This window comes from Semicossyphus pulcher, unplaced genomic scaffold, assembly GCF_022749685.1.
Source record: "Semicossyphus pulcher isolate SPU_LCO1_2020_fin unplaced genomic scaffold, fSemPul1.0.p SCAF_4, whole genome shotgun sequence".
In the NCBI taxonomy this organism is placed as follows: Eukaryota; Metazoa; Chordata; class Actinopteri; order Labriformes; family Labridae; genus Semicossyphus; species Semicossyphus pulcher.
In genome coordinates, this window is record NW_027211715.1 from 9,348,873 (window position 1) to 9,376,380 (window position 27,508).

The following is a 27,508-nucleotide window of genomic DNA, read 5'->3' on the forward strand; positions in this document are numbered from 1 at the left end:
GTTTTACAGGTCCTTGGTAACGTCATTATAACAGCCCCCCACTAGCCCCCCTCCTCTGTATGCAAATTCACAGCATGTTGGCAACATGGCAGCCATTAGAACAGTCAGAGCGAGATCAAAGCACAACGGCACGTCCCAGGACGAGCACTTTACTGGCGTCTTTGCATGACACTGCCTGCACTTCAGCCGACAAAACGCATTCGTAACTCAAACTAAGGCTTATTTATGTAATAATATACAGTTATATATGTTATATTACACACACACAAACACCTGCAGGTCAACAGACGCACAGGGAAAACACACCGGAAAGCGATCGACAAAATGCGCATTCATAACTCTAAATAAGGGTTATTTATTTATAAATATAAAGTAATATAAATATATATGTGTAAGTTATACAATATAATCATTACTTTGAGGGGTCTACAGTCCAAAACAACAGCTCTAAGACAGGTCTCTCTGTTTACGCACCTAATGCGCACAGACACAGCCATTGTTGGCGTTAATTGCACCCGCTATGGTGATTGGATCTTTTAATGGTTTATATCAATAGAATCTTAGCTTTCTAACGTAGTGACACACGAGTGACAACATAAAGTAAGCATCGTAGCAGATATGCAAATGTTGCAGTGATCGCCATGACGGCCCGCCGGCGTGCTGTAGAGTGGTAAGAGGCTACGGATCTAAGCATGACAGAGAACAAAGGCCAGGGTTCGCGCCGTTAGCATCTAGCTCGGCCTAATGTTTTAGCTTTTAGCTCAGTGTTCTTATATAGAAACAGATCGACCATAACAATCAGTCTAACCTAAATCACGACACAGTAATGTCTAGCTTCAATAAGCTCACTTTTGTTAAAGATGTACGGATGTTAGCACAGTTAAAGCAGTTAGCTTTTCGCTCCGGTTAGCGTTTCTCTATAGAAAACGCAAAGTCACCGCTGTTGGCTTACAGCGCGGCCTAATGCTTTATATACCAGAGCCGAGTAGCGCCGTTAGCTCGTCTTAATATTGTTGTATTGACACAGACTGACGTTACTGTTAGCTAGACAGACACATTCTGTACTTAAGTATAGCCTATAGCTTTGCTAACCCCTGTTGGCCCGGAGCTACTGGGCTCCGACTAGCCGAGCTAACTGCTAACGCTACGTTAGCGTTAGCTCGGCTCCGACTAGCCAAGCTAACTGCTAACGCTACGTTAGCGTTAGCTCGGCCACTCGCTAATCCGGACCCAAGTACCTCCGGATTAATGTTGCTGAAACAGACCGACCATAAACAAGTACATTCATTTTTCCCAAATCATGAGTAATCGTGATCATGGGAGAGATAGTAATGTCTAGCTTCAATAAAATCCACTTTTAGTAACAATTTCAGCATGCTAATGTCGAACATGACTGGTACTTACCTACGAGTAGTTCAAAGGGGATCGATCAGCGCGGAGCAGAAGGTTATATTATGGCAAAAAAAACCACACACACACAACTGTCCAATCAGAGTCCTCCTGTGTTGTCTGTCATCTGTATCCGAGGTGATTTGTCAAATGAGATAGCTGATATCTGTGCACTTGACACAGACGCCGGACGATCATACTCTGCTGCAGTTCATCATTTATATTTATTTTTATGAATGTACAATACATTAAAAAATACATATACATATATATATATATATATACATATACAGATACATTAAAAAAACATCAATGTTAATTAGAACGCTTAATTAATAGTAATATTAATTGATTAATATTGAATTATTATATTATATATTATTAAATACATAACATAAAACAGTATATGTTTTATTTATTTTTTCTTATATTAATATATTATTTATATTATATCAGCTGATGGAGTATGAAGAGATATTACAGTGAGAATGAGTCAAATACTCTGAATCAGACTGAGAAATTCAATTAATCTCGATATATTGATGATTGGAAACATTTAAATATTTCAATGGAGTTCCTGGCTTGAATGAATGAAAAGATAATCATTAAATATAGTTTAAATGTTTAGAAATATTCTCTCTGTCTGTGTGTGTCTGTCGTCTGTCTGTCTGTCTTGTGTGTGTGTCTGTGCATGTGTGTGTCTGTGTGTGTCTGTCGTCTGTCTCTCTGTCTGTGTGATTTACATTGGAGTGAATGGAGTAGTTGAGTGCTACTCTTGTCGGTTACAGGCAGATCAATCAAAAACCATAAGTCCTACTGATAAAGTAGACAGATTGGGAGAAAGAAGACAAGTGTGGCTACAACTTTGTGAAAAATCACTGTTCTACTGTGTAATTTGTGGCTGGGGTGAGTCACGGAAAGAGAGAATTTCTGAGAGTTTTTTGGAGTCTGAAGAATTAATTGGCCCAGCTGAGCTCGGTTGCCGCGGAGATGGTTGTCGTTACTCCCTAGCAACGACCAAAGCTGGTGTCTGTGGCAGCTGATCTGAGCGTGATTTCTGGCTCACATTTAGGACGTCAAACTACTGCCATTTCTTCCAAACCAAACATGATATCGTCAAAATTTCTTCACCATCAAGCCAGAAAGGCCTTAAAGAACACAGACATAAGTTTTTGTGGTCCTAGCTTCTAAAATGTGGTAATAGGAGCGAGTTAAAAACAGGTGCACTTTCGAAAATCCTGGAAAATCCTCCTCCCGATTAACATTGGAGTAAATGGAGCAGTTGAGAGCTACTCTTGTCGGTTAGGGGCAGATAAATGAAAAACCGTACATCCTACTGATAAAGTAGACACATTGGGAGAAAGAAGACAAGTGTGGCTACAACTCTGTGAAAAAATCACAGTTCTACTGTGTAATTTGTGGCTGGGGTCGCGAGAGAGAGAGAGAATTTCTGAGAGTTTTTTTTGAGTCTCCGCACTCTGTCAATTAGCTCTGCACGAACATTCCGCAATACACACCCATTATAAATCCTGAATTTTTCCAAAATAACTCACCATCTTTAAAGGGTCACCGTTCAAAAACGAAACATGGTAGGAAAAAAGTTCAAATATAACTTAAATAGACAAGACCCGTGCCTACATTTTAAAGTTTGAATGGTGTTTCTAGGTGAACGTAGGCCAGAGCAGGAGATGTTTGAAAAACGTTGCAGATTTGCGAGTTTTTTGTACCTCGTCCCATTCATTCCAGATGGGAATTTTTTCCCAGTTTTTCGCGTCTTACGACGCGAAAAATTTATATTCTGGAGATAAAAATAATAGCATAGCGAGTTAGACCGAGCCGCACGTTTTGATGTATTTTTTGTTTGTGTGCGCTCAAAGCTGCGGGGCAAGAAAGAAACCGAAAATCAGGGAGGAAGAATAATAAAAAGAGGCGCAGTGAAGAACAATAGTGGGCTGTGCTTCGCACAGCCCACAATGGACCCCTATAGCTACGCTATAGAGGGGGCCATTGTGGGCTGTGCTGCACAGCCCACTAAAAAGAGGCGCAGTGAAGAACAATAGTGGGCTGTGCTTCGCACAGCCCACAATGGACCCCTATAGCTACGCTATAGAGGGGGCCATTGTGGGCTGTGCTGCACAGCCCACTAAAAAGAGGCGCAGTGAAGAACAATAGTGGGCTGTGCTTCGCACAGCCCACAATGGACCCCTATAGCTACGCTATAGAGGGGGCCATTGTGGGCTGTGCTGCACAGCCCACTAATTAGTATGTATAATATTTAAACTAACTGCAGAGAGATAGAGAGAGAGGGCGCATGCAATATGGACAGCATGGACACGGTGCCAAAAGTGGTAATTTAAACATTCTACATGTTGTTCCGCTGTATAAGTTTCAGTTTAGTGAAGTGTATGAACTGAACTGCAGACCGGAGTCCTTGTTTACAGTGACAGACAGATTGACAGCTGTCTTATGTGCACAGCTCCTCCGCAGGTTGAAAGCTCAACAGTTGCGGTATCATATCATTATTTTTGGACAAAATTATTGGTAGGGACAATTCAGTATCTTCTGTATATATGTAGGGACGAGTCCCTACCATTCCTACCCAATTCTACGCCCTTGATATAAGAGCAGGTGCTTTGAGGTGTTTTATAAGAACATGTTAATAGAGAAGTGTTAGCTGTAGTGCTGATACTGTTTGGTCATTTCATCGAGTAGCCTGATCTTTAATTTGAGAATTTGATGTGATTTTTAATTATTTATTTGTGTTGGCTATTCTAAAAACAATTAGGTAAACTTGTGATGGTGACAAGTTGATTATAAAACATAGTATTCATTGATAAAATAGAAAAATTTAAATTGATTCAAGGACGTTTATTGGCCAGCTGAAGTGCTTATTTTTCATATGTTTTGTTAATTCGAAAGTCAGCTTTTATTTTAAGTAAGTACACAACACTGACTGTCTGAAAATGAATATACAGTGCACACAGAACTACTGTCAATGAGTCTTAATGATTTGATTAATTGTGAGCTGATTAACGCATACAGAGCATCACAGCGTTGTCACATACCTGGAACTGGTGCTGAGGATGCAACTGAGTGTGAAGCCTCACTGAGACAGAATCGTATTTTTTGACAAGCAGAATCATTAAACAGTCTGAAAATAATGGGCTGTTATTTCTCCCCAAGGCTTCAGTAATGTTGGATGAGCTACTACATTCAGATAGAAAATCAGCTTTTCCAGCTCAGCAGGCTTCAGAGGTTGGCCAAGTGCTCATTGCAGAGACAAAGCGAGTCAAACAGCCATCTGTTAGTTTGTTTCATCTACAACAGCGATAATAAGGCCCTCTGCATGTATTTAGACAAGACACTGGCCTTGATTGGCTGTTCTTCTAAACACGTCCCAGAAATAGCCAGCTGCCATATGCTTTAGCTGCTATCAGCGTCACTAGCTGCATTCAGTGTGGAGGAGAATCACAAAGAGCGAAAGAAGCTGTCAACAATTATTCATAAGAAAAACTCATGAGGAGCTGCCATGACATTTAATAGCCATAGGAGCATTGTGAGCACTGTGACCTTAAACTAAGAGATAGGACCAAGGATGATATCAAATTGAAGTGAAGAGTGAGACAAACAGGCATCACATTTACAGCCCACCAAGCTCCAAATGTCAGTAAAATCAGTCTTTGGTTAACTGATTTGATTTGGGTCTCCTTAAAGCAACACCTTAGTTGTAAGTATGGGGTCTTGCATGCAAAAGCATAACCTACAAGTAGTTTATTAACCTCATCTTTGCCTTTTCTCTACGATTAAACCTACAGGAGATCTCACACCTACTTGTAAATGGTAAATGGACAGTAGTTATATAGCGATTTTCTACTCTTCAAACCATCCGGAAATTTCCCCACTGTTGGACCAATAAAGGTTTTCATATTTAAAGCGCTTTTACACTGCATGTCACATTCACCCTTTCACACTCACACACTGATGCCGAAGGCTACTGTGCCAACCTCCAATCAGGATCTATATACATTCATAGATTCATTCAAGGCTATGCTTTCGGGAGCAATTTGGGGTTCAGTGTCTTGCCCAAGTACATTTTGACATGTGGACTGTAGCAGACCAATTAAGAGATGACCGACTGAGCCACAGCCACCTCGATTTTTACTACTTGGTCTTGTGCTGTAATTGCATCTAAACTTTCCTGCAGATTTCCAATTGACTTTAACTGTTGTATATATATATACTCAAATTGACGATCTTAAAATTTTACTGAAAACTATATAAAACATTTTTTATCTTAAATTATGTTTAATGCTCTGCCAAAACAGGCTTACAAGGCAGACTATCAATTTATGTACACCGGTTTGAGATAAATACAGAAATATTTGAAACATTAAACATTAATAGTATATTCTGTCTGTAAGCCTTTAACATTAAACTAATACTGTGCCACTCAGTCCAACTTCTCATTCTTATCAAACCAAAAGAAATTGTGCTCTTACAGTGGTGCACGAATGCCACTATTGTAAGATAGCTCATGTCATACTGACCTCTGCATCAGATAGTTATTATTTTTATTCATTAAATCCCAGTTCACTGACATTTTTTTAGGTTGCTAGTAAGCTACCTCAATTGTAAACACTTTCCCCAATCATGTTTTCTGTTAAAAGATTTTAAGCGTCTTACAGAAAATAGGAACTGTGACACATCACTTACCATAGCTTAAAAAAAGCCGAATGAACGTCAAAATAGTCAGAATTGGAATTCATTAATAAATGACCACCGTGTTTGAGTTAAAAATGTTAAACTTAAAGCAGGGAGTTGGCGGCAGTGGAGTTGGACATGAGTGTTGCAGATGGAATAAGTGACATTATACATAATATGCCATGTGACACAATATGATACAGGAAATTGTGATAGAATTGGTCAGAACACTTGACTCCTTCAATAACACAAGGAATATGTCTTTCAGTCAAATATTTCACTGGTTTATCTTTGATCTGACTTTAGACAGTATATTTGCTCTGCTGATTGGAAATAATCTTTCTTTTCTTCTGTTTTGTTTTGGTCTTTTACTGGACTACCTCACATGTAATCAAATCAAATCAAATCAAATCAAATCAAATTTTATTTGTATAGCGCCAAATCATAACCAGAGTTATCTCAAGACACTTTACAAAAAGAGCAGGTCTAGACCGACTCTTTGTTATGTTATTTAAAGAGAGGCCCAACATGAATCACCTTGAGTAGCACTTAGCAATATTAGGCACATTGACTCTGTCTGTTCTCAGTCTGTAGATTCCAATCCTTTTGCATGTATTTTAAAACGTATTGTTTTTATAAATTATTTATACTTTGCATCCATAATAGATGAAATTTCATAATTGTATTTTTTCTTTTTTTCAAGTAATTAAAATTGTTTGAATGAAAAACATATAAAGCCTTCAGAAAATACCCATCCTTACTTCAAGGTGAGGAGGTGATCTGTGGAGGGTACAGTAAATGAGAGCTCATCCTTTGTCTTATCATCCTCTGTTTACCCTGCAGTGTAGCTGCTCAATGACCAGTCATGCAGATTTATAGTTGCATATGACACACACACACACACACACACACACACACACACACACACACAAGGTGACAGGTGGTGGTCATTTATCAGACTGACTATAATGAGAGCATTAATCCAAGCCACTGGAATGGGGTCAAAAATACCCTGAGTCACCAAGCCTTCCCAGCAGGCTGGCTCTGCAACTGTGCATTTGTGTGTGTGTGTTTGTGTTGCCCAGTACACAATGCTTGTTTACTGTCTCTGCAGGTAAAGCCCAGTGATGCAACACTGACTCAGCGGGTACGGGAGATCTTGTTTCCATGGCGCAGCGTGGTTGTCAGGGGTGATGGCACTCTGAGGCGAGTGAAGAGAGACTGGGTCATTCCGCCTATCAACGTCCCGGAGAACTCACGAGGACAGTTCCCTGAGGACCTCGTCAGAGTAAGAGACACACACGCACACAGAGACATACACAAACAAAAGCAGGCCTGTCTTACAGCAGCTGTGAGGATGCTTTAAGACTAGCCCTTGAGATAACATCACATTAGATTATATTTAATTGTCATTGAGTGCAGATACTGAGACATTTAAATAAAGTTTAGCATCTAACCAGAAGTGCAGATAACATTATAAATAGACTGTATGTCTAAATATATAAATACACAGTAAGGGGTGGATAACATTATAAACAGTATGTACAATATTTACAGTAGAAACAGTGTGATATTCACTAGCAAGGACCACACCATCAACATGAAGTGATTTAACAATTTATTGATTAATGAGATTGATGATAATGATGATCGGGCATGGAGAGGTCGAAGTTCTTGCGGTTAGCATATTGGGGAAGCTCTACTGGGGATCCGCTTTAGCATCCGGGTACGACGAACCCCTTCAGGGCCCTACGGATAGGAGGACAGAAAGAAACAAAAAGAGCAGGGGTAGGAGGGAGGGGGGCAGAATCAGAGCGCGAAAGAGGAGGAGAGGATTAGGTTTGAATTTATGGGAATGCCAGAAGAGGTGCGGCTGAGGTGTGGTCCTGCTCCTGAAACTTTGCTGTATAGCATCAATTAATAGGTTAAATATACTGTATATAGCATTAAAAATGTATACAGTGTTGGTTTAAGTAACAGATACAGTATGTACAGTATGAATACACTACAGGTCCTTAAGACCTGGCAATTCATATTTCTCCTCTGTGAGGGACTTGATTGATGTATAATGGATCTTTGTTTAAAAAATGACTGATAGGACTATGGTGTTCAGGGTGAGGGTTGATATAAAGGGTCTGTGGGTAAGGAAGACCAGTATCCATTTGTAGAGGAAACAGGATTCTCACATGCACTATAATTCCGTAAGTTACTCTTCACCCTCACTGCTCTAAGTTTATTTGTTTCAGCCACAACGATTGCTAACAGGTGAATAAAATCCAGCACATAACAGCTCATCCATGAAGGAGTGGACCAGGCAAACTCACAGATGGGGCCAAATGAATACTAAAGCACATAGCATGTAAAAATCCAATATCATCTCTTGCATTAGTCACTACAGAGCTTAAAATTGCAGCTGGAAGTAACATCATCTCACTAACTGTGTATTGGGAGCTTAATGAAATGGAGCAGCTGCACACAAGCCCAACATCACTGTGTGCAATACCAACATTAGCTAGAGGGGTTTGAAGCAAGCTGCAACTGGACTCAAACTGTGGATCTTTAGAGTTATAAATGACCCTTCTCTATCTAGCAGTATAATGGACAAATGTGGCTTTGAAGGATAATGCTAAGTGTAAAAATTCATAGTAGAATTTGGTGGTGTAGGGACAAATTTGATATGGCCCCTACCATGGAAACCTTTTGAATTTGTTGAATTTTTTATTAGAATTAGAACGTGAACCAGGACACAAGCCAGGCATTTGTGCCCAGCATTGTAGTTGTAATGGGAACAAATTCCCACAGACACAAGATCTTAAAAGTAGAAAGGCGGTACTAGAAAAAGGGTGGCTGTTGTAGCTGGGAAAGGGGGCTCAGATGCCATCATAGTATATCAAAAAGGCTTATATAGGCCTGATGGCCAGTTGTCCACTGACTTTTGGCCATACAGTGTAGTGTTGTTCTTGTCAGTTGGGAGGGGGTCGAGTGTGGACGGTAGTTTAGAGATGAGCCAGAGCCAGCCACTTTGAAGCACTTCATGGTGGTGGGGCTGGGTGCAACAGGGCGAAAAGTCTTTTTGGCTCTCTGCAGTGTAGTGTTTTGGCACAAGCACAAAAGAGGTGCTCGAGGTGCTTAAAGCCTCTGTTACCACTGAATGTTTCACACATGTGATAAGTGTTATGCACTGGGCCTCTAGGAACATAGAGAAGTGGTCAGACTGCCCTTGGTGGATGGATATACCTAGTCACCTCTTGTGTCCTCCAGTGGGTAAGATACATGTTTGGGACGGTTTAAGTCAACCTCAAAGACGAAATAAGCCTTCTGATGTCTCGTCTGTTGTTTCTAAATGCAGACTATAGTTATTTTAATGCTTGCTGAGACCGTAATGTATGCTACAGTCCAACAGTAGAGTTGTGTAACACAATTTGAACTCTCTGGAAAGAGAAAAGTCTGCACTTAACTGTAATATACTTTAGATAAACAGGTTTGACTATTAATAATAGCAGAGTCAGTTAACCAAGCTATGTTTACTTAAAAGCACAGTCCTAGGACTTGAGGACAAAGCACCTGTAAGCTCAAGACAAAAGGAGGGAAACAAGCAAAATAACACTTTCATTCCAAGGAAGACACAATGTGTTTAACAAAAAAAGAACATTAAAGGCACATCACACGCAACTGTAATTAAAACAATCAAAGGCAACTTAAAAAGGAAACTAAGAAGATATAAAGCTAATAAAAAGCAAAAGAAACAAGAGCATGTTGTCCGTATGCTTTAAAATGTTAACACTGAGGAAGACCTGATTCAATCTGACAGAATATTCCAGCAGCTTGAAGCATAAAAACTAAAAACAGCCTCAATTTTACATTTAACCATTGCAACGATGGTGATGCAGGGTACAGATAAAGTATGAATTTGAGAAAGAAGTGAAAGCTGTAACGGACATCTGAGAGCTGGTGTAACATGATGAAATGTACTCTTTCCTCTAAAACTTTGGAAGCAGTGTTCTAAATAACCTTTAGGGTTGAATAGTGATGAAGGCATTGCAATATGCAATTGTAGGTTAAAGCATGGACTAGCATCTTACTTAAAAAAAGATGCTGATATGGCCTCGAAAGTAAGTTCACCATTCGTAATCTCAGATCTCAGAAAGTTTTCTGTCTGATACTTTACAGAAGCCTTGAAGACCAACAGAACCATAGTTGTGACTCATTCTCAGCAACTAAAGCTCTTTTTTGCAGTCCGAGGACATTTTGATTCATCAGGCTTAGATACTTGCTCTGTTCTCAGATTTGTATGTGCAACAACCCTGTCAAACCACAAGTGGAGGTTGAAATGGTCACTGCTAATTGCTGTTGCGTTTGTTTGTCTTTGAGAGCATCCTGTACGGGAGGTTGCTCTTTTACAAGGTTCATCAACTTCTTTCCTTCGCTGCGTCATTACATTAACTTTCAGCTTTTAAATTCTTCAGAAAACAGGTGTTTGAGTTGCGGTAACTTTGACCTGCTTAATTTGTCATTTGTAATTACAGCCTCCATATTCATCCGCTGTCGTTTATTGTGCTTTGTAAACATGGCTGTGTGAGATCTATCTTACATTGCTGCCTTCTCGTCTTTGTTCTGATTAAATGGACAATAAGCAGGATACTAATGGTGCACCAAGCATCACAGTTTATTTAGACGTCTGCTCCGCTCAGATTTTCTTTAGTTATGTAGCCGGTGCCTGAAGCAGTTGCTGAGTGTTGGCTGTGCAAGCCTAAAGTTATACTGACATACAAGACACATCCAGGTCAAAACCAGAAAGTTTAGCTCCACTTGAATATTTGCCAGCAGTAGACACAGCAGATAACACCAGAAGTAAAAATAAATGTTTATTCTGTGCAAACATATTTCCACAGGAAATGCTAACAATCGGATTTTGCTTACCACTTTAACTGGTGTTCTAGCTCCATCTTTTGCTTTTCCTGTGTATATTGAATCAACTGTACTAAAATACTTTTCTGACATTACTTTTCCTTCTCTTCCCTTGTCTGTCTGTTCTTTAGATTCGCTCAGACCGAGATAAGAATCGGATGCTGCGTTACAGCGTGACAGGCCCTGGGGCCGACCAGCCTCCAACTGGCATTTTCATCATCAACCCAATCTCGGGCCAGCTGTCTGTCACCAAGCCTCTAGACAGAGAGCACATCTCCAACTTCCATGTAAGTCTACTGCACTGTGAATGCTAATGTGAAGCAAACCAGTCAAAGTCAATATGTGTTTGAATCTTGTTTGGATTTTTACTTTTTTTTACTTTAGACGACATTGTGGATGACTATTTTCCGTTTTTCTAACTACTTACAAGTCTTACTTTCTTCCCTTCCTTAAAGCAACGATGGTCCTATGGTAAAGAGCACTGGACAATAAACAAGCTCAAATTAAAATTCTTCACAGTGTCATTTTCCAACGTTATAGAATAAATATGGTCCAATATACAGTCACAGTATAGTTCAAAAGAATAACAAAGAGACCCTTTTATAAAACATCATGGACTTTGGAGTGTTGTGAGGGCAAGAAAGGCCAGTAGCTCGTGCCTTGCCACTGCCATTCTGGGGTCTCTAACCCCAAATATATAGATTTTGCTTTGCTTTGTCCAAATTAAAAACTGACAAACACCTCTTAAGGAACTGATTAGTGTTTTGTTTGCTGTTTATGTAATACTTATGTCTTACTCTGTCCCAAGCAAACTATCCATAAATTGGCTTAGGATATAAGATATGTAAATACTGTACCTGGCCATGTCAACGACATTGGGTTTGGCTAAAATTAGATTAAAATTATGAATAAAAGTACATTTCCTATGCTTTTCTTCCTGCTTCACTTGATGGGTGATTCTGCTCAGGGCCTGCCTCACCACGCTGGTTTTATGTCATCTTCCTGTTTTTATTTTCATCTACGCTGTCACTTTGCTGGATATATTCTCTCTCTTGCACAGAGATGAAGGAGACTTTCTTTTAAAGAAGACTCTTGGTGTTTGCTTACTATATCTAATACAGTCGCATACACCTCTGAGAGTAGAGTCTAACCTTTTGATCTGTAGGAATGCACACACACAAGTCACACAGGGGAGTGGAAATCTGGAGTCGCAGCAGGGTAATTTGCATTTAAGCTGTCTGATGAATATTCATTTGATTGGACGTAGTTGTCAGAGCTAGGAGCTGGGATTGGCCGCCATGTTTATTCATGAGGGAGGCTTTGGCTCTTTGAGAGGCTCATACAGATTCTTCATACTGTGTAAAGGAATGGCTTATCAGGGGTTCAAGGCTAATCAATAGCTATATTCAGCATTTCTGACCATTTTATGCTCAATAAATACATGCCTTAGGCCTGCTGTTTCAACTGGGAACATCAAAGACGTTTAAATAAAATGGTTGTAAAAAGGATGCTGTACAGTGTACAGCAGTATAGTGTTAGTATTGTATAGAATTCTTATAATGCAACAGTGCATGTTTTGTTCTTAGCTATGTTTTTGTGACCTGGAAAGGTAACTCTTATACTTTTTCTTCTTTACTTTTTTTATCAGCTGATTCTATAGGCTAGTTGTCATTGAAACATTTTATATTTTGTCGCTTCCACATTCAGACATGCAGGGGCAGGCTCTACTGGAAATGAAAGCTGATGTATGTGTCTGCAAACAAGAGAAGTTGTGCAGGAGCACTTAAGAATGAAACCTATGCTTCGAAGGAGAGACAGTATTGATGAAACATCAACTCATGAGTCCATGCTGCAAATCTGTCATCAAAGTGCTTTGCAACATTTTATGTTATATGTATCTGTAAACCACAAATGCTTGTTGGATTACCTTGACTTTTTGCACAAAGATTCAAGTCCTCGATAGTATGCATCTAACTGGCTGATCCTGTATTGGTGATCCCCTGACCTGCCTGAACATCTGTTGTCGATTTTTTTTATAAAGGTTCAGATTTCCCTCAGGTCGCGTTGTGTTCACTTAAACAGTACTTCGATTTTCATTCCATACCAACAACATGTTGGATACTTTAGTTTATGACAAAATACGGGTAAAATTAATGACGATTCCACCAGCCCAAGCCGCATCTTGTACTTTATGCTAATTAAAAAAATGTTAACAAGGATAGTAAACATTGCCTGCTAAATATTCATAGGTGAGCATTTAGCTTAAAGCACAGCTATGTCTCACATAGCTGTTAGTAGGGCTGTAGACAGCTTATGAATGACTCTTTGAAGGTCTTGCTTGTTTATCTGAAATATGACTGCACGTGAACTCATGTAGTTGGTCTATTTGAAGGGAATCTTTTCTATGTACAAAAACTAATATGGTTTAACAAAACTGTTTATACCACCTAGAGTCGTACAGATGTATAAGTAATACTGTATAAGTATTGAATAAGTGGCCCTTGGCTAACTGATGGGGAGTGTGTGTGTTTGTGTTTGTGTACAGTTGCGAGCACACGCTGTGGACCTAAATGGGAATCAGGTAGAGAACCCCATCGACATCGTCATTAACGTCATCGACCAAAACGACAACAGACCAGAGTTCACACACACCATCTTCAACGGCTCTGTACCGGAGGGATCCAAGCCTGGTACCAACACACGCTTACACACACAAATACATACTCTTCTAACTTGTGAATTTCACCCTTCTTCATTGACATATCTGTGTTGTCTTGTTATGTGTTTCCCCTCAGGATCCTTTGTGATGACTGTGACAGCAGTGGACAAGGATGATCCAAAAACTGCCAATGGAATGCTGCGATATAAGATCCTCTCCCAGAATCCCCAGAGCCCCTCCTCTAACATGTTCACCATAAACAACAGGACTGGTGACATCATCACAGTGGCAGCAGGCCTTGATCGTGAGGTATGTTTCTTTGTGTGTGTGCGTGTGTGTGTGTGCGTGTGCATGTGCGTGCGTGCGTGTGTGTGTGTGTGTGTGTGTGTGTGTGAGGATGGACATTTTCTTAGGCTCATCCCAAAACCCATATGGAGCAGCTGCTTCCCAGTCTGTGAATGCTAGTCCAGCCTGCAGTTAGTCCTGCAGTGTAAAGACAGCTTGTAGCTTTTTTTCTAGCTATATTCTTACGCCATTAGATCCTACAAAGTTTCCTCACAGGTCTGATGCCATGCTATTTGTATCCGGATGTACAATAATTATTTATTTCTTTCATAATCAGCTGTGAATCAACCAAATCTGCCTTTGCTTTGCAAAATGTGTTGCTTACATTTAGGAGCATTTAACACATTTACAATCTTAATACACAGAAACCAAAATGTCAATTGTGACTGTATATTTGTTAAACGTGGTTCCATCTGATCCTAAAATGAACATGTTGGTTTAAAACAAAATTTTGACTAAATAAACTCAAAATAATAAACTTTTTCTGGATCTGTCTATCTCGTCTTTGTCTGCAGAGGGAGTTTGCTTAGATGTCATGGAGCTGGATCAGTTTTCATCATTTGATCTAAATTTGGCACTTTGATAACTTGACAGCTGGTTGTTCTCAATGACTGGAGAATGTGCCATGTGCCATTCCATGACAACTGAGCACAAATAATTATCTGACAAAGACCACACGAGTTGATTGACATTTTTTAGCCAACCACCACCAAAGTCAAGAAGGAACTATTGACGTAGTTGTAGTTAAACTGACATATTGTTTAAAATATGTTGACTTTGTTATTGTTATGTAGGACAAACAATTTGAAAACAATTCAAATTTATACATTTATACATAATTACTTAATCGCAATTAATCTCACATATCAATGATTTTTGTGAGAAAAAATCATGCTGACTTACTCAGTCTGGATTACCACTGTTTCTAGGTGGTCTTACTTCTTACTCCTGATTCTTACTTCCATACTTGAATTGTACTCTCTTTTTCACCTTATTAAGTCACAAACTTCTTTAATCTGATCATCTCTTTGCTTCCCTTCACCCCCCCTCCAAATACACCTGCACCTCTGCACACAGCTGCTTGCCCCGCCCCTCTCCCCTATCTGTCTCTCTCTGTCTGCTGTTGACTGTCTTGTTTTTATTAAGGCTCAAGTTAAATATTTTCTCTCGAGATTCAGTTTTCACAGCACATTAGCCGCGTCTGCACGACGGGTGTTCTCAATGTCATTGCATTTCAAAAGGATCGATCGTTACCAAATGACATAGGGCTAATTTTTCAAACTTTAAAACTGTGACACAAGTAGGTGTATTTTTAAAGGAAAATACTACAGTTCAATCAATGAATTTACAGTAGGGACGTACCAGAGGATGTTTCTGTCTGTGCATGTGGGTTGACTCTCTTTCCAACAGGTAGGCTCGGGAGGGGGAGAGAGCGAGGGCATATTGTCCACTTATTGATCTCAGGATAAAATAATAAAAAATCAAAAGCAAGGTTGCTGTCATGTGTTTACATCAGGTTTTCATAGCTGCCGTATGCGGTTGTCTGATCAGTGACGTATGAGGTCAGGGGATATAACAGAGTGTGATTAATCTGCATTCGTTTTTTTGACGCGTTAAAATATTACATTTGTCCAGCAGGTGTGCAGAACCTCTGTTATGCTTTAGTCCGTGGCAGTTGTGAACAAGAGCATCTAAAGAAGCACAAGGGTTAACAGTCCGTCTTTCCAGTACTTTAACTGCTTTATTCTCTGCCTGTTTTCAGAAAGTCACCCAGTACACACTGATCATCCAGGCTACGGACATGGAGGGAAATCCCACCTATGGCCTGTCCAACACAGCCACCACCGTCATCAGAATCACTGATGTCAACGACAATCCCCCCGAGTTCACTACTGACACAGTAGGTCCACACACACTCTGTCACACACCTCACAGAAGAAATATAGTGGTTCCAAAACAGCAAGCAGCAGAGAGTAGCTGTCCCTCGAAACAGGACTGAAGCTCTTCAAGTTTTATTGGTAGTGGCAGATGGTAAAGGAGTGAAAAGCAAAGGAAATGGACAATGTGTTTGTCTTCCTCATCAAAGTGGAACAGGTTTGACAGGAAGGAGCAATATTTGTAAGGATATGGTCTTCATTTCAGAAGCACTTTGCTATCTACAGCCTCATTTGTTTACAGTAACTATACCATGGTATTAATGCATTACTGCTGAATTTTGCACTGATATATTGGTGTTAAAATGCTGTCTTTTTGTCCCTTTTTTCAGTTCTTTGGGGAGGTTTATGAGAACAGGGTGAATGTGATTGTTACTAACCTGACAGTGACGGATAAAGACCAGCCTCACACTCCGGCCTGGAGCGCTGTGTACCGCATCATCGCAGGAGACCCCACTGGGCGTTTCTCCATCCCCACTGACCCCACCACCAATGAGGGCCTGCTGACCGTGGTCAAGGTGGGATGCCTTGTATTTATTTGTATGTATTTAACAAAAAAAGTCTAAATGGCTAAAACATAGCCACTTGTATAGATACATATGGAATTTCTTTGTTGGATGTGTACATCCTGTACAAGCTATGTTTAATCTATGCATTTCAATCATGAGACTTGTTCTTTTACTTCAAATCATTCAGGGTCTGTTTGACAGCTGCACCTGCTAGTAATGAGGTGTCTAATTCAGGGAACTCAGAGCAGTAAAATCATTATGGTTGTTTCTCTTGCTGTGGTTTCTGTGGTTGCCAGGGCAAGCTGCCGCCAGCAACCGCTACTCACTGTCTGAAAGCATCTCTAAGGTTTCAGTCCTGGTCGATTTTTGGAAACCTGTGCTTACTGGTTGTTACAGCAAGTTAAGTTAGAAGTTAAATACATGATTCCAAGAGTTATTGGGGGGTGAGAAAAGGATGATGGAGGATATGCTGTGTAGCTATGCATTTATTCTGTTTTATTTTGTTTTGAACTTATGTAGCTTTCATACAATCTGATGGAGAACAACTTCTGCACATATGATTGTTTGCAGTAAAAGCTTGTCCAACATTATCAACAAACAATGAGGAATACCCGTTGTGAGGATTATACTTTGCCACACCTGAAAATGGAGACAATAAACGAAATTAGGGGAAGGAGTGGCTTGTAGCCCTCCTTTCCTTTCATCTGACAAAATGTGCAAACAGGCCTCCTCTACTCAGAATTCTTCAAGTCAATATCCATTAAATGTATAACGCACCAGACAAACTAAGGAGCAGGATGGCTTTCAACTTGAAAATAATTATGAACTGTCAGGTTTTGCTGAATGGAGTTATTGTTCGGAAGAGATATAAACCACTGTTGGTCTATGCAGGTTTTGAGAGACCAGTAAAGTTTCTCAGAATAAATTCAAAATTGAAGGGAGGCTTACAGGGAGATACCATCCCTCTTCTAGCCAGTCAGGAGTCTTACAGCTTGTTTATAACTAATGCAATATTGACTAAAGGGGAGACAAGGCTGAGCGAGTGACTCTGAGATAATGTTAGGACAGAAAGAGATTAAAGTCTCAGAACCAAATTTCTTGTTGGAAGTTGATAGAAAATGGTAAAAGTTATAACTCAGAACATATTTTTTTTCCCTTTTCAGACACAAAATGTTGACACAACTGACCACAAGGCTTACAAGATAGCATAAAGAGTTTTGTCAGTGTTACATTGATGGTGTACTTTGTCAACAAGCGAAAAATAGAGCCCGCACACAGGATCATGCTCCCAAGTAGTTCTTATTTAATCATCAGCTCGAAACGTTACCCACCCGTGGTGGTAGTTAAATAAAAACTACTTGGGAGCATGATCCAGTGTGCAGTGTGGTTCTATTTTTCGCTTGTATGCACCTGGTCTTTATCACCTGGATATGTGCGCTTTGGTAAACTTTTCATTTGTACTTTGGTGACAACCAAGCTGGTCAACAATACATTCTTAAATCAGCTGGATATCCTGTAAAATAGGAAGCTGTGTTGTATTTTTTTTTTGGACCCACAAAGACTGAGCCCAAATTCAAAGTAGCATCAGCAGTGTTTAAGCGCTACTACACACTACTACCATCGCTACAGTGACGTTGACATCACAACAGTATGACACATTCCATGTAAAAAGATATTTTCCAGTTTGCTTGATAAGTCCACGTGAAGAAAATTGCATTATTTTCGAGAGCAAAAGTTTACTCTAAACCTCTGAAATAAAAAAATAATCCCAAATCCAGGTCAGCTCTTACATCAGGGCACCCTTTTCAGAGTGTTTTAACCAGCTCATTTTTATGTATTTCATTTCCCTTCAGTGTAGCTCTATAAGCCTATAAAATATCAACTTTGAATGCAACTCGGGACCTTGAGCAATCTGAAAAATAAAGTTCTGAACATATTGTCTAACTTGCTCCAGAAACACTTTAAAAGCACTGCCTGTAATGCACTTCAGATTGCCCATGTTAAATTAGATGGATATCCAGCGAACCCTGTCACAAACATCCCGCCTCTCCCTTCTTCTGTCCAGCCCATAGATTTTGAGCTTACACGTTCCTTCATGCTGACGGTGGAGGCAGAGAATGAGGTCCCACTGGCCCGTGGCATCCACCTGCCTCGTCAGTCAACAGCGACCGTCTCTGTACGAATCCTCGACCTCAACGAGAGTCCTGAGTTCAGCCCCAATCCTAAGTCCATCAAACTTGAGGAGGGTCTGCCTGCCGGGTCTCTTCTCACGACCTTCACTGCTCAGGACCCCGACCGCTTCATGAGACAAACAGTTCGGTAAGACTGCTCCTGCTATGACTGTAGATGGTGGGTTCACAGAGCTCCTGTTATTGGTAAAATGATATTGCTAAAATAAAAAAAAATTTGTATAATTGAAATGTGTAATTTAAGTATGAAATGATGAGCAGGTTTAAGTAGAGAACTGAATGTGTCTTTAAAGTCTTTGGATAAGAAGGGCCTTTGAATACCTGTAGGCCTTTTTATCTTTGAAATTTGCCATGCATTTATTAGAATAAATTCAGAAGTCACTGTCAGTGTCATTGAAAAGGTATGACTGAGGGCAAATTAGCTTATTAGTATGTTTTAATGCAACCTTGGACTCAATTACAATATTGGTTTTATCTATTCCTATAATGCACATCCTCGCATAGCTGGAATGCTGTGATTAGATTACAGGCAGTATTAGCATAACACTCTCCTCTGTGACTGCAGGGTTGGTCAAAGCCCATTCCTGACTTGCTTGTTTGGAACATCAGCTAACATGTCTACAGAAACAATGAGTGATGCCATCAACTAGCTTCTTAAATATCTCAAATCATCACTGATTACGTGTATGTATACTACTTTAAAAGAGCATGTCACAAAGAAAACAGGACTTGTAATTTAGGAATCTTCTATGTCCAAAGAAGCACTTAGTGTTACTGACTTCAAGCCTCTTATGTAACTTAAACTACTTTAGTTTTAAAAATAGCATTTCACAAAAAAGTTTAAGACTGTTAAAATGGATATAAGATTAGATTAGGTAAGAGATTATCACAGATCCCAGAAAAAAACGATATAATTATAACCATAATCGATATAACTGGGATGATCGGGAATATCCTCACATGAGTGACTTAAAAAGACTGTCTAGTTGCTAATGTATAGTCATTTTTTATTCCTCCGCTCTGGGAACAGCCTTGGCTGGACAAAACAATCCATTTTTAGGTCCATCCCATTATTGCCTCAAGGGAATATGTTCAAAACTAGCAAAAGCATCCACTTGGACTGAAGGCTGACATGAGTAGATTTTGGTGGTTAAAGATCAAGTTAACTGTAAACTCACTTTCATACCATTCTGGTTATAACATCCGGTGTATTTTTACCTTGTTGTCAGTTAAGAGAACAGTAAAGCATGACTGGTTGGTCTATCAGTCAGATAGTTCGATGAATAACTAATTGGGGCTGGTCATGTAACAATAGAAAATCACTAGCTAATTGACATGTACATTCCCATTGTATCCATTTGTTCTGTGGAAACATCCTGAACCTATCCGCACCTGTGATAGCGACGGCTGAAGTTACACTGCAATTAGCCACAATCTCTGTCATGTCATATTATAGGGTGAGGGAACATTGATGGGCACTGAAGGGTCGAAAGTTAGAGTCACAAAATATTTAAAAAATGATGACAATAGCATATATTTTCAGATTTTTCTAGAAAAAAAAACATATTTTTGCAATCAAGTTGTTAACATGAAAAGTGACAGCTTTAGCTCTGAGGTAATGAAAAGTTCTGAGAGCTCAGAGAGAACTTTAATCCCTTATTACTTCTTAACTCTGCTTCTTAAATCTCTTAGTGAGCTGAGTATGATGATGTTGGGATTTTAGGTTTGGGAAATATACAATCCAGTGATATAAAGGTGTGGTGTAAGGAGATCCAAAGCAAACATCCAACAAAGAGTGCTGTTGGAGAATATGAACACCTCAAGTCAACCACTGGTTATCAAGTATGTGAACACACAAAAATACCCTTAAGGCTGAACGTGATGAATTTTCCCTGAAAATTGTTCTTTCATTTCAAATACAGTGTTCCAGAGTCAACTGAGAGAAAAACATACAACTGTACTAATTCTATTCAGTGACCATGTTCAAAAGCACAATTTAATTTGCTCAGTAGGGTGAAATGTTCCTTCACATTTAGCAAGGGCGTCATGCTGTTCTCAGTTGCAACCCTATTTTGAGATAAAAGCTGATAAGATGGCTGTTTTTTTTTTCTGAAAACATCTTGTAGGGAGGAAATGTATATCTTTTCACATCCTGCAGCACTGAGCTCACAGCTCAACAACAACCAGACCGGAGCCCAGAGAGCCTGAAGGACTGCGGCGTCTTGTCCCCATCCTTCTTTCTTTTACATCCCACTATTTGTTTCTAAATGTGGTACTGAAATCTTTGTAGCCTAGCAACAGCCAATGGTGGACGCAGTCTGTGTTCACAAAAACACGCAAGTGCGCACACACACGCTCACACACATAAAGCGAGTGTATTGTGCACTACAGAGTGGGCCAGGGAGAGCTTTTTAGTTTCTGATTTTTCTTTTTATTCTGTAGTTGGTGCTGCTCCTGCATTTATTCATAACTGAGCCTTTCAACTCTTCATCCCACCAATTACAAATATACAAAATGGACAATATTCCTTATTCATGGGTAGCAGTTTAGCTCGATTTTATTTAAAGCTGTGCTATTTTCCTGTTTATTCATATCATTTCTCAAATGTTGCCCCTTTTCAATCATGACTTTCGCTGTTGTGTTGTTTTGCAGCAATGCAGATGATTAATTATGAACAAATTCTGTTAGATAAATACATTTCATCAGCAAGGAATTTACCAATTTCCATTATGTTTATGGGATGTTTCCAAGTTTCCAACATATCAAATTTCCACTGATTATAATTTTTGATATAATTTTTATAGCAGTTAGAATAAATGAATGAATCCTGGTTGCTTCATGAGAGAGCTGCAGCCTCTGTGTATCAGCTCAGCAGTAGCTGCTTGGCCTGTAGCCAGGTAAGCAGATAAAGGAGCCTCTCTGTGGTGGATTCTTATGCTGTGTCTCTCTGACTGAATCCAGGTACTCCAAGATGTATGACCCCGCCAACTGGCTGGAGATTGACCCGGTTAACGGTCGGATTTCCACCATCGCCATCCTTGATCGAGAGTCTCCTTATGTCAAGAACAACCTCTACAATGTTACTTTCATGGCTTCTGATAACGGTGAGACACTAGGACAGCGCTGGTGTCCTGCAGTAACCCCATCCCCCCTCATACAGAGGTGGATTGTGTTAACTGTGCCTCGGTGCTCTTTCAGTAACTGCAGTGGTGCTGTTTTTACTGTGAAGTCAGTGTAATAATCCAGCTTCTGCAGAGTAACTGCAGTGCTGGGGAAACTGTAGCTATACAGGCTATGGGCTCATCTGCACTTTAAGTAGTTATGTAGCATTCAGTCGCGCAATCACTAATTAAATGATTTAGTGATAAAGTTATTGGTTTATACTACATTTTAGTAATGATTGGGGTCATTGCAGTTGTATGTAAATTGGAGTTTTAACTCCAATGAAAAGTAGATTGTCACACCAGCACCGTTGTTACAAAACTGCCTATCAGTGATGTTAGTGGCAGACATAACCTTTCCAATTGATATATATAAGGTGCATGTCCTCGCAAGTTCGTATTTCACTGAATTAGAAGAAGTTTACTTCCTGCAGACAACAGACAACAACACTGTCTGCGTTTGATTACATTTCAATACTTTATCCAATAAACAAATGTCCTGATCAGGCAGGCTTGTATGATTACATATACAGTCTGGACACAGTGCTTCCATTGATTTATGTTTTTCTACCTATTTAGTGCAAGATTCCGAGTTCAAGTGTTTCTTTTGTTCAGAACACAACTGTGCTTTATAGCCATAGAAAAGAGGATCCTCTATTTAAAATGGAAAATTGTTAAAGAGGAATGTCATTCAGCAGCAGCTCCAGCTATCCGCTCTAAACTGCACCCTCTCCATACAGAGACCCCACTGTGCTCCGAGCTTCCTGCTAACTGACTGTCTTAGCACATTCTCTGCCCTTGTCGAGCACACACTGCAAGGAACTCACAGATACAAAACCACAGTCAGACACAAGGACAAACACAAACAAGCTTTTGCAAAAGGTTACATGTCTGCACTTTCTTAAAGTGGTCACCATATGGGCACCAGTCACCTACTGTTATGTAACATACTTTATTTTACACTATGTCCATTAAGAATAAAGTGTTTGATTTGCCCAAGGAAAGCATTAACTTCAAATAATGGATGGTTTGACCGCATCACTGTTAGTATTAGTATGCATACTGAGGGGCGGCTGTGGTTCAATGGTAGAGTTGGTCGTCTTTCAATCAGAAGGTCAGAGGTTCGATCCCCAGCTCCCTCAGGCTACATGTGGAAGTGTCCTTGGGCAAGACACTGAACCCTAAATTGCTCCCGGTATGAATGTGCTATCTGATTGACAGTTGGGCACTCTACGTAGCAGCCTCTGCCATCAGTGTGTGAATGTGTGTGTGTGAATGGGTGAATGTGATATGTAGTGTAAAAGCAACTTTGAGTGGTCGCAAAGACTAGAAAAGCACTATATAAGTACAGTCCATTTACCATTTACTCTGCAGCAGTTTTGTCAATTATCTGCTATATGATGCATCCAAAAATCTAATGAATATGCTTTATAGGTTTTGCATTCTGAAATTTGGTATTATGAAACTTGACATTCTATTTAGGTTGGTTCATAGGTCTGATGAAAGATTATAATTAACAAGGTGTTAATCATTCTTTGCCAGGACACTCTTGTAAACGAGATTTTTAATCTCTACGAGTTTTTCAAGGTTAAATAGAAAAAAGAAAAAATACTCCCTGATCTTCTAACTCTGTCTGGGGCCCTCCACACTAAATCCACAGCTTCCTACTTAAGATGTTAATCTTTAAAAGCAGGTCAATAAAATATAGTTTCATTTTTTAAAGGCTCAGTCATTTCCTAAAACAGCTGGCCACTGAACAAACAAAAGGAAATTGTTCATTTGTTGGGGACTATTTTCAGTATTTGGGGCAGCGGGATGGTGTGTTTGGGATTAAGTGACAAATAAACCACTGTGTGTTTATAAGGTATGGTCACAACATGTAACCCAGTGTGTGGCTCATAATGTCCTCATAAGTCTCTGAAGACAAATCAGTTTCTACTATTTTTATTTCTGTCAGTTAAGCCAAGAATGTGAGAAAAAGTGGTCATGGGCAGAAGCATTGAGTGTAATATGGAGTCTTCCAATTAAAGTTATAAATAACTGTAATTGAAATTGAATTCACTTAGCTAACTGTTTATTTTAAAGCTATGTCAAGTTGAATAAAGTGAATTCATGCTGATAAATTAATAAGGCAGAAAATTAAACAGAATAATTACCTTTTTTTTTTATGTGTCAAGGTATTCCACCTGCCAGCGGGACAGGAACCCTTCAGATGTACCTGCTGGACATAAATGACAATGCACCTCATGTGTTCCCCCCTGAGGTGGAAATGTGTGAGAAACCAGATCCAAATGCCATCAACATCACAGCCAGTGACCCCGACCTGACTCCTAATGCTGGACCCTTTGCTTTTGAGCTGGCCAATCGTCCGTCGGATGTACGCCGCAACTGGACTCTGGGTCGCGTCAACGGTCGGTATAAGACATTTTTTACATATATATATACTGTATATATATATATATATATAAATATATTATGGCAGCCTACGGTAACGTTGATTGTTGTGAGGGTGGCAGCTGCAATGGCGATCATGATGGTGCATGTCCGTGATGAAGCATTAGACACAATCAAGTTGCTTAAAACAGCAAGCAAAACAGCACTGCAGCATATTGTTAATAGGAGACGTTGTAGCGGCTTGGACCCGGAAACGGTTTAATGTGGAAATGTGACGTGAACACTTAACAACCCTCGACTTTTGCTAGATTATAGCGCCATCGTCTGGGTAAAATACCGTAACACAATAACATACCTCTCTCTGCATTTTATACTGGTATGTTGGTCACACCAGTATATAGGACGCAGCCCACTTTTTAGATATATATATAAAATAAAATGAATTATTGAAAGTCCGTCTTATATACCAAATTTTATGGTACTTCAAATCAAATCAAATCAAATTTGATTTGATTTGATTTACTTAAAGTATGATAACAAGAGAACTGGGAACCAGTGGACATGTGGTGTTTCAATAGTCTCAACTAGCCTCAGTGGTTGAAACCAATGTGAAACCTTTTAGTTGCAAACCCATCATGTTGCCTGTGTGAACATGTTATAGTTCCCAGTATAATTCCGATGATACACTTTAATCAGTTGTCTCCATTACCGGTTATTGCTTTAAGCCCATTTTGTTGTTTCTGCTGAGGCCATTATACAACTCCTTTTAGATTAAATTTACATAACAGTTAATCTGGACCAGTATTATGACATTTTATACTTCTTTTAACTTCTTTTGGAAGTCATCTCACAGTATCAAATGGGTATGTGTGGATTTAGGCCACAAATGTAAGGTTTAAATAAAGTTTCTGCTGATATATCTCTCAATCCCAGCTGCTCCAGTTGAGCACAACCATTAGTAGACTATAGTAGTACTGGGAATCTTCCAATGTAATTGAGTGGTAGGGTATGAATATGAAGCAGAATGAAGTTAATAACTGAGGAATTACCACACTTGCCTGTCTCTCTGTTTCTCCATCTTTCTACCCTTCAATTTTCACTGTATCACACTCTAGGGGAGTATGCCCAGCTTCGATTGCGGATCGGCTCCCTGGCGAGTGGAATCTACGAGGTTCCCATCATGATCACAGACTCTGGCAACCTGCCCATGTCCAACACATCATACCTGAAGGTCAAGGTCTGCCAGTGTGATCACCATGGAGACTGTGTGGACATGGAGCGAATCATTGCTGCCGGACTTGGCACTGGAGCCATCATTGCCATCCTCATCTGCATCATCATACTATTAGGTGAGCCTCCCACACACTCAGCTACACACTCACAAGCATGCACACAAGTAAGTTGTGTGTTGTGTTGATGCCTCAACAACTATTGAATGGATTGACAGAAAATTTTGTATAGACATTTGTGCTCCCCTATAAATACATTATGCTAACTTTAGTCGTCCTCTGGCATTTAATAATTAAATACCAAACTAGGTAAACATGATAAGCATTATTGCTGCTAAACATACCACATTAGCTTTATACTTTTGAGCATTAGCTTGCTGATGTTAACAATTAGCTTGAGGCAACACTGTCTCCAAGTATAGTCTCACAGAGCTGATAGTGAAGCTGTGGACGCCTTTGAAAGAAAGAATTATTAGAGACACTTCAAGTGCATTTACTTATTATTTTTAATGTAGTAGTTTTTAGAGATTGAAACTGCCCTGTTAGACTTAATTATTGGCAGTATTTTCAACAATTACTTGGGGATGTTACCATACTGTAGCTGGTTGAACATGTGGTTCCAAAACCACAAAATTGTTTTTTTTTTACTTTTTATTTATTTTTTCCAATGTAAACAACATAAAACACATACACACAAACATAAATGTAACATGGGGCATCCTCTCTCTACATCCTTCTATCCAGTCTTTTCTACCCTGCCGAGGTCACGACTCGTCCTTTTTTCGATATTCAGTCCATTTTCCCAGCATTGTTCATGGGTCTGTGCTTTAGTCCTTAGATAATGAGTCAGTCTATCCATGGAATATATTTCCTCTACTTTGTCCAACCACTGTGCAGGGCTTGGGGGGTCACTTTTAAACCAATACCGTGTGATGGCCTTTTTACATGCAAGAGGTAGCTGTCTTTCTTTTGAATCATGCCACTGGGAATTAGGCCCAGGTTCACAACCGGGGGGTCCCTGAAATTGTGCTGCATGGTACATACTCTGGGTTTGCAGTGAAGCTTTCATGGTCAGTGCCTGCTCTGTGCACATAAACGTTAACTTGGAGGTAACAAGGGTAACAACAATTTAAACATGTTACAGAGGGAAGTAGTGAGCTTGGGTGTTCGGAATGAATGCCCAAAAGGCAGCAGCCACATTTTTAACATAAGGCTCCTTAAGACTTTTATTCAGCCATGCCAACCTGTAGTACCACAGGAAGAGGTATCATTCACTTCATCTATTATTTCCATTTTAAGGCAAAGAAATCCCCACTCTGGTTCTACTTGTAGCTGCAACTACAACTACAACCAATGTAAATGAATCTTGTTTGGTAAAGCATAGGTTTGTCATGGCAGAGATCCCAGGCTTTATTCTCAAGTGTGAATATCAAGCTGGTTGCAGTTTATCGCAAATTATGTGCTTGTAAACAAGTAGCACTTCATGAGCTAGGACATTGCATGGCCCTTTTCAGCTTCGAGAGCGGCATAGTGCTACGAGGTGACAGGAGTGTACAACAGAAGGGAGTCCGCTTTTGCTGAGAGCTCAACTGGAGCAGTAAAATATTATAATGAACAAGTAACAGGGTACCTGGATTTATTAGTTCAGACATACAATTAGAAATTCATCAGCACTGAAGACGTGTTTGTTTAGCAAACGATGAGAGTAAAGTACATGTATGGGAGTTTCACCTTTTGGATGCTTTTTACATCAATTCTGATTTTTGATTAGAAAGACTTAAACAACTTTGATTCACTGGACTTTGAAATTTGAAATTAAAGTGACATTTCAAATGGATGTGCTGAAAGGATTTCAAGTTTCAGTGAAATTGTCATTGCTAAATGAAGAAGTGTTTAATTGTAAGCATGTTAGTTGAAGTGTCAGTTGTTGCGAAAGCGCTGAAAGGGTCGAGAATCACTTATCACTAGGTTTAATTGCTGAATTAGTTTGAAGTCATTTTGAGTGTAAACACTGAAGGAAGCTGGAGCATCACTTGAAATGAAGAGAGGAGTTGTAGGTTAAATGTCATCAGTCGTTGTAATGTTGCACT

General features: G+C 39.7%; 1 protein-coding gene across 1 annotated transcript in view; it reads left to right on the forward strand.

Annotated features, from left to right (window-relative positions):
- Positions 1-27,508, forward strand: part of LOC138607047 (cadherin-2-like) — a 120,785-nt gene that overhangs the window by 73,942 nt on the left and 19,335 nt on the right. The window contains exons 4-13 of the mRNA XM_069679583.1: positions 7,205-7,378; positions 11,130-11,285; positions 13,544-13,688; positions 13,794-13,966; positions 15,765-15,902; positions 16,269-16,454; positions 18,511-18,764; positions 21,596-21,738; positions 23,973-24,206; positions 25,305-25,538. Coding sequence (XP_069535684.1) covers positions 7,205-7,378; positions 11,130-11,285; positions 13,544-13,688; positions 13,794-13,966; positions 15,765-15,902; positions 16,269-16,454; positions 18,511-18,764; positions 21,596-21,738; positions 23,973-24,206; positions 25,305-25,538 — 1,837 coding nt within the window. The remainder of the gene's footprint in view (positions 1-7,204; positions 7,379-11,129; positions 11,286-13,543; positions 13,689-13,793; positions 13,967-15,764; positions 15,903-16,268; positions 16,455-18,510; positions 18,765-21,595; positions 21,739-23,972; positions 24,207-25,304; positions 25,539-27,508) is intronic.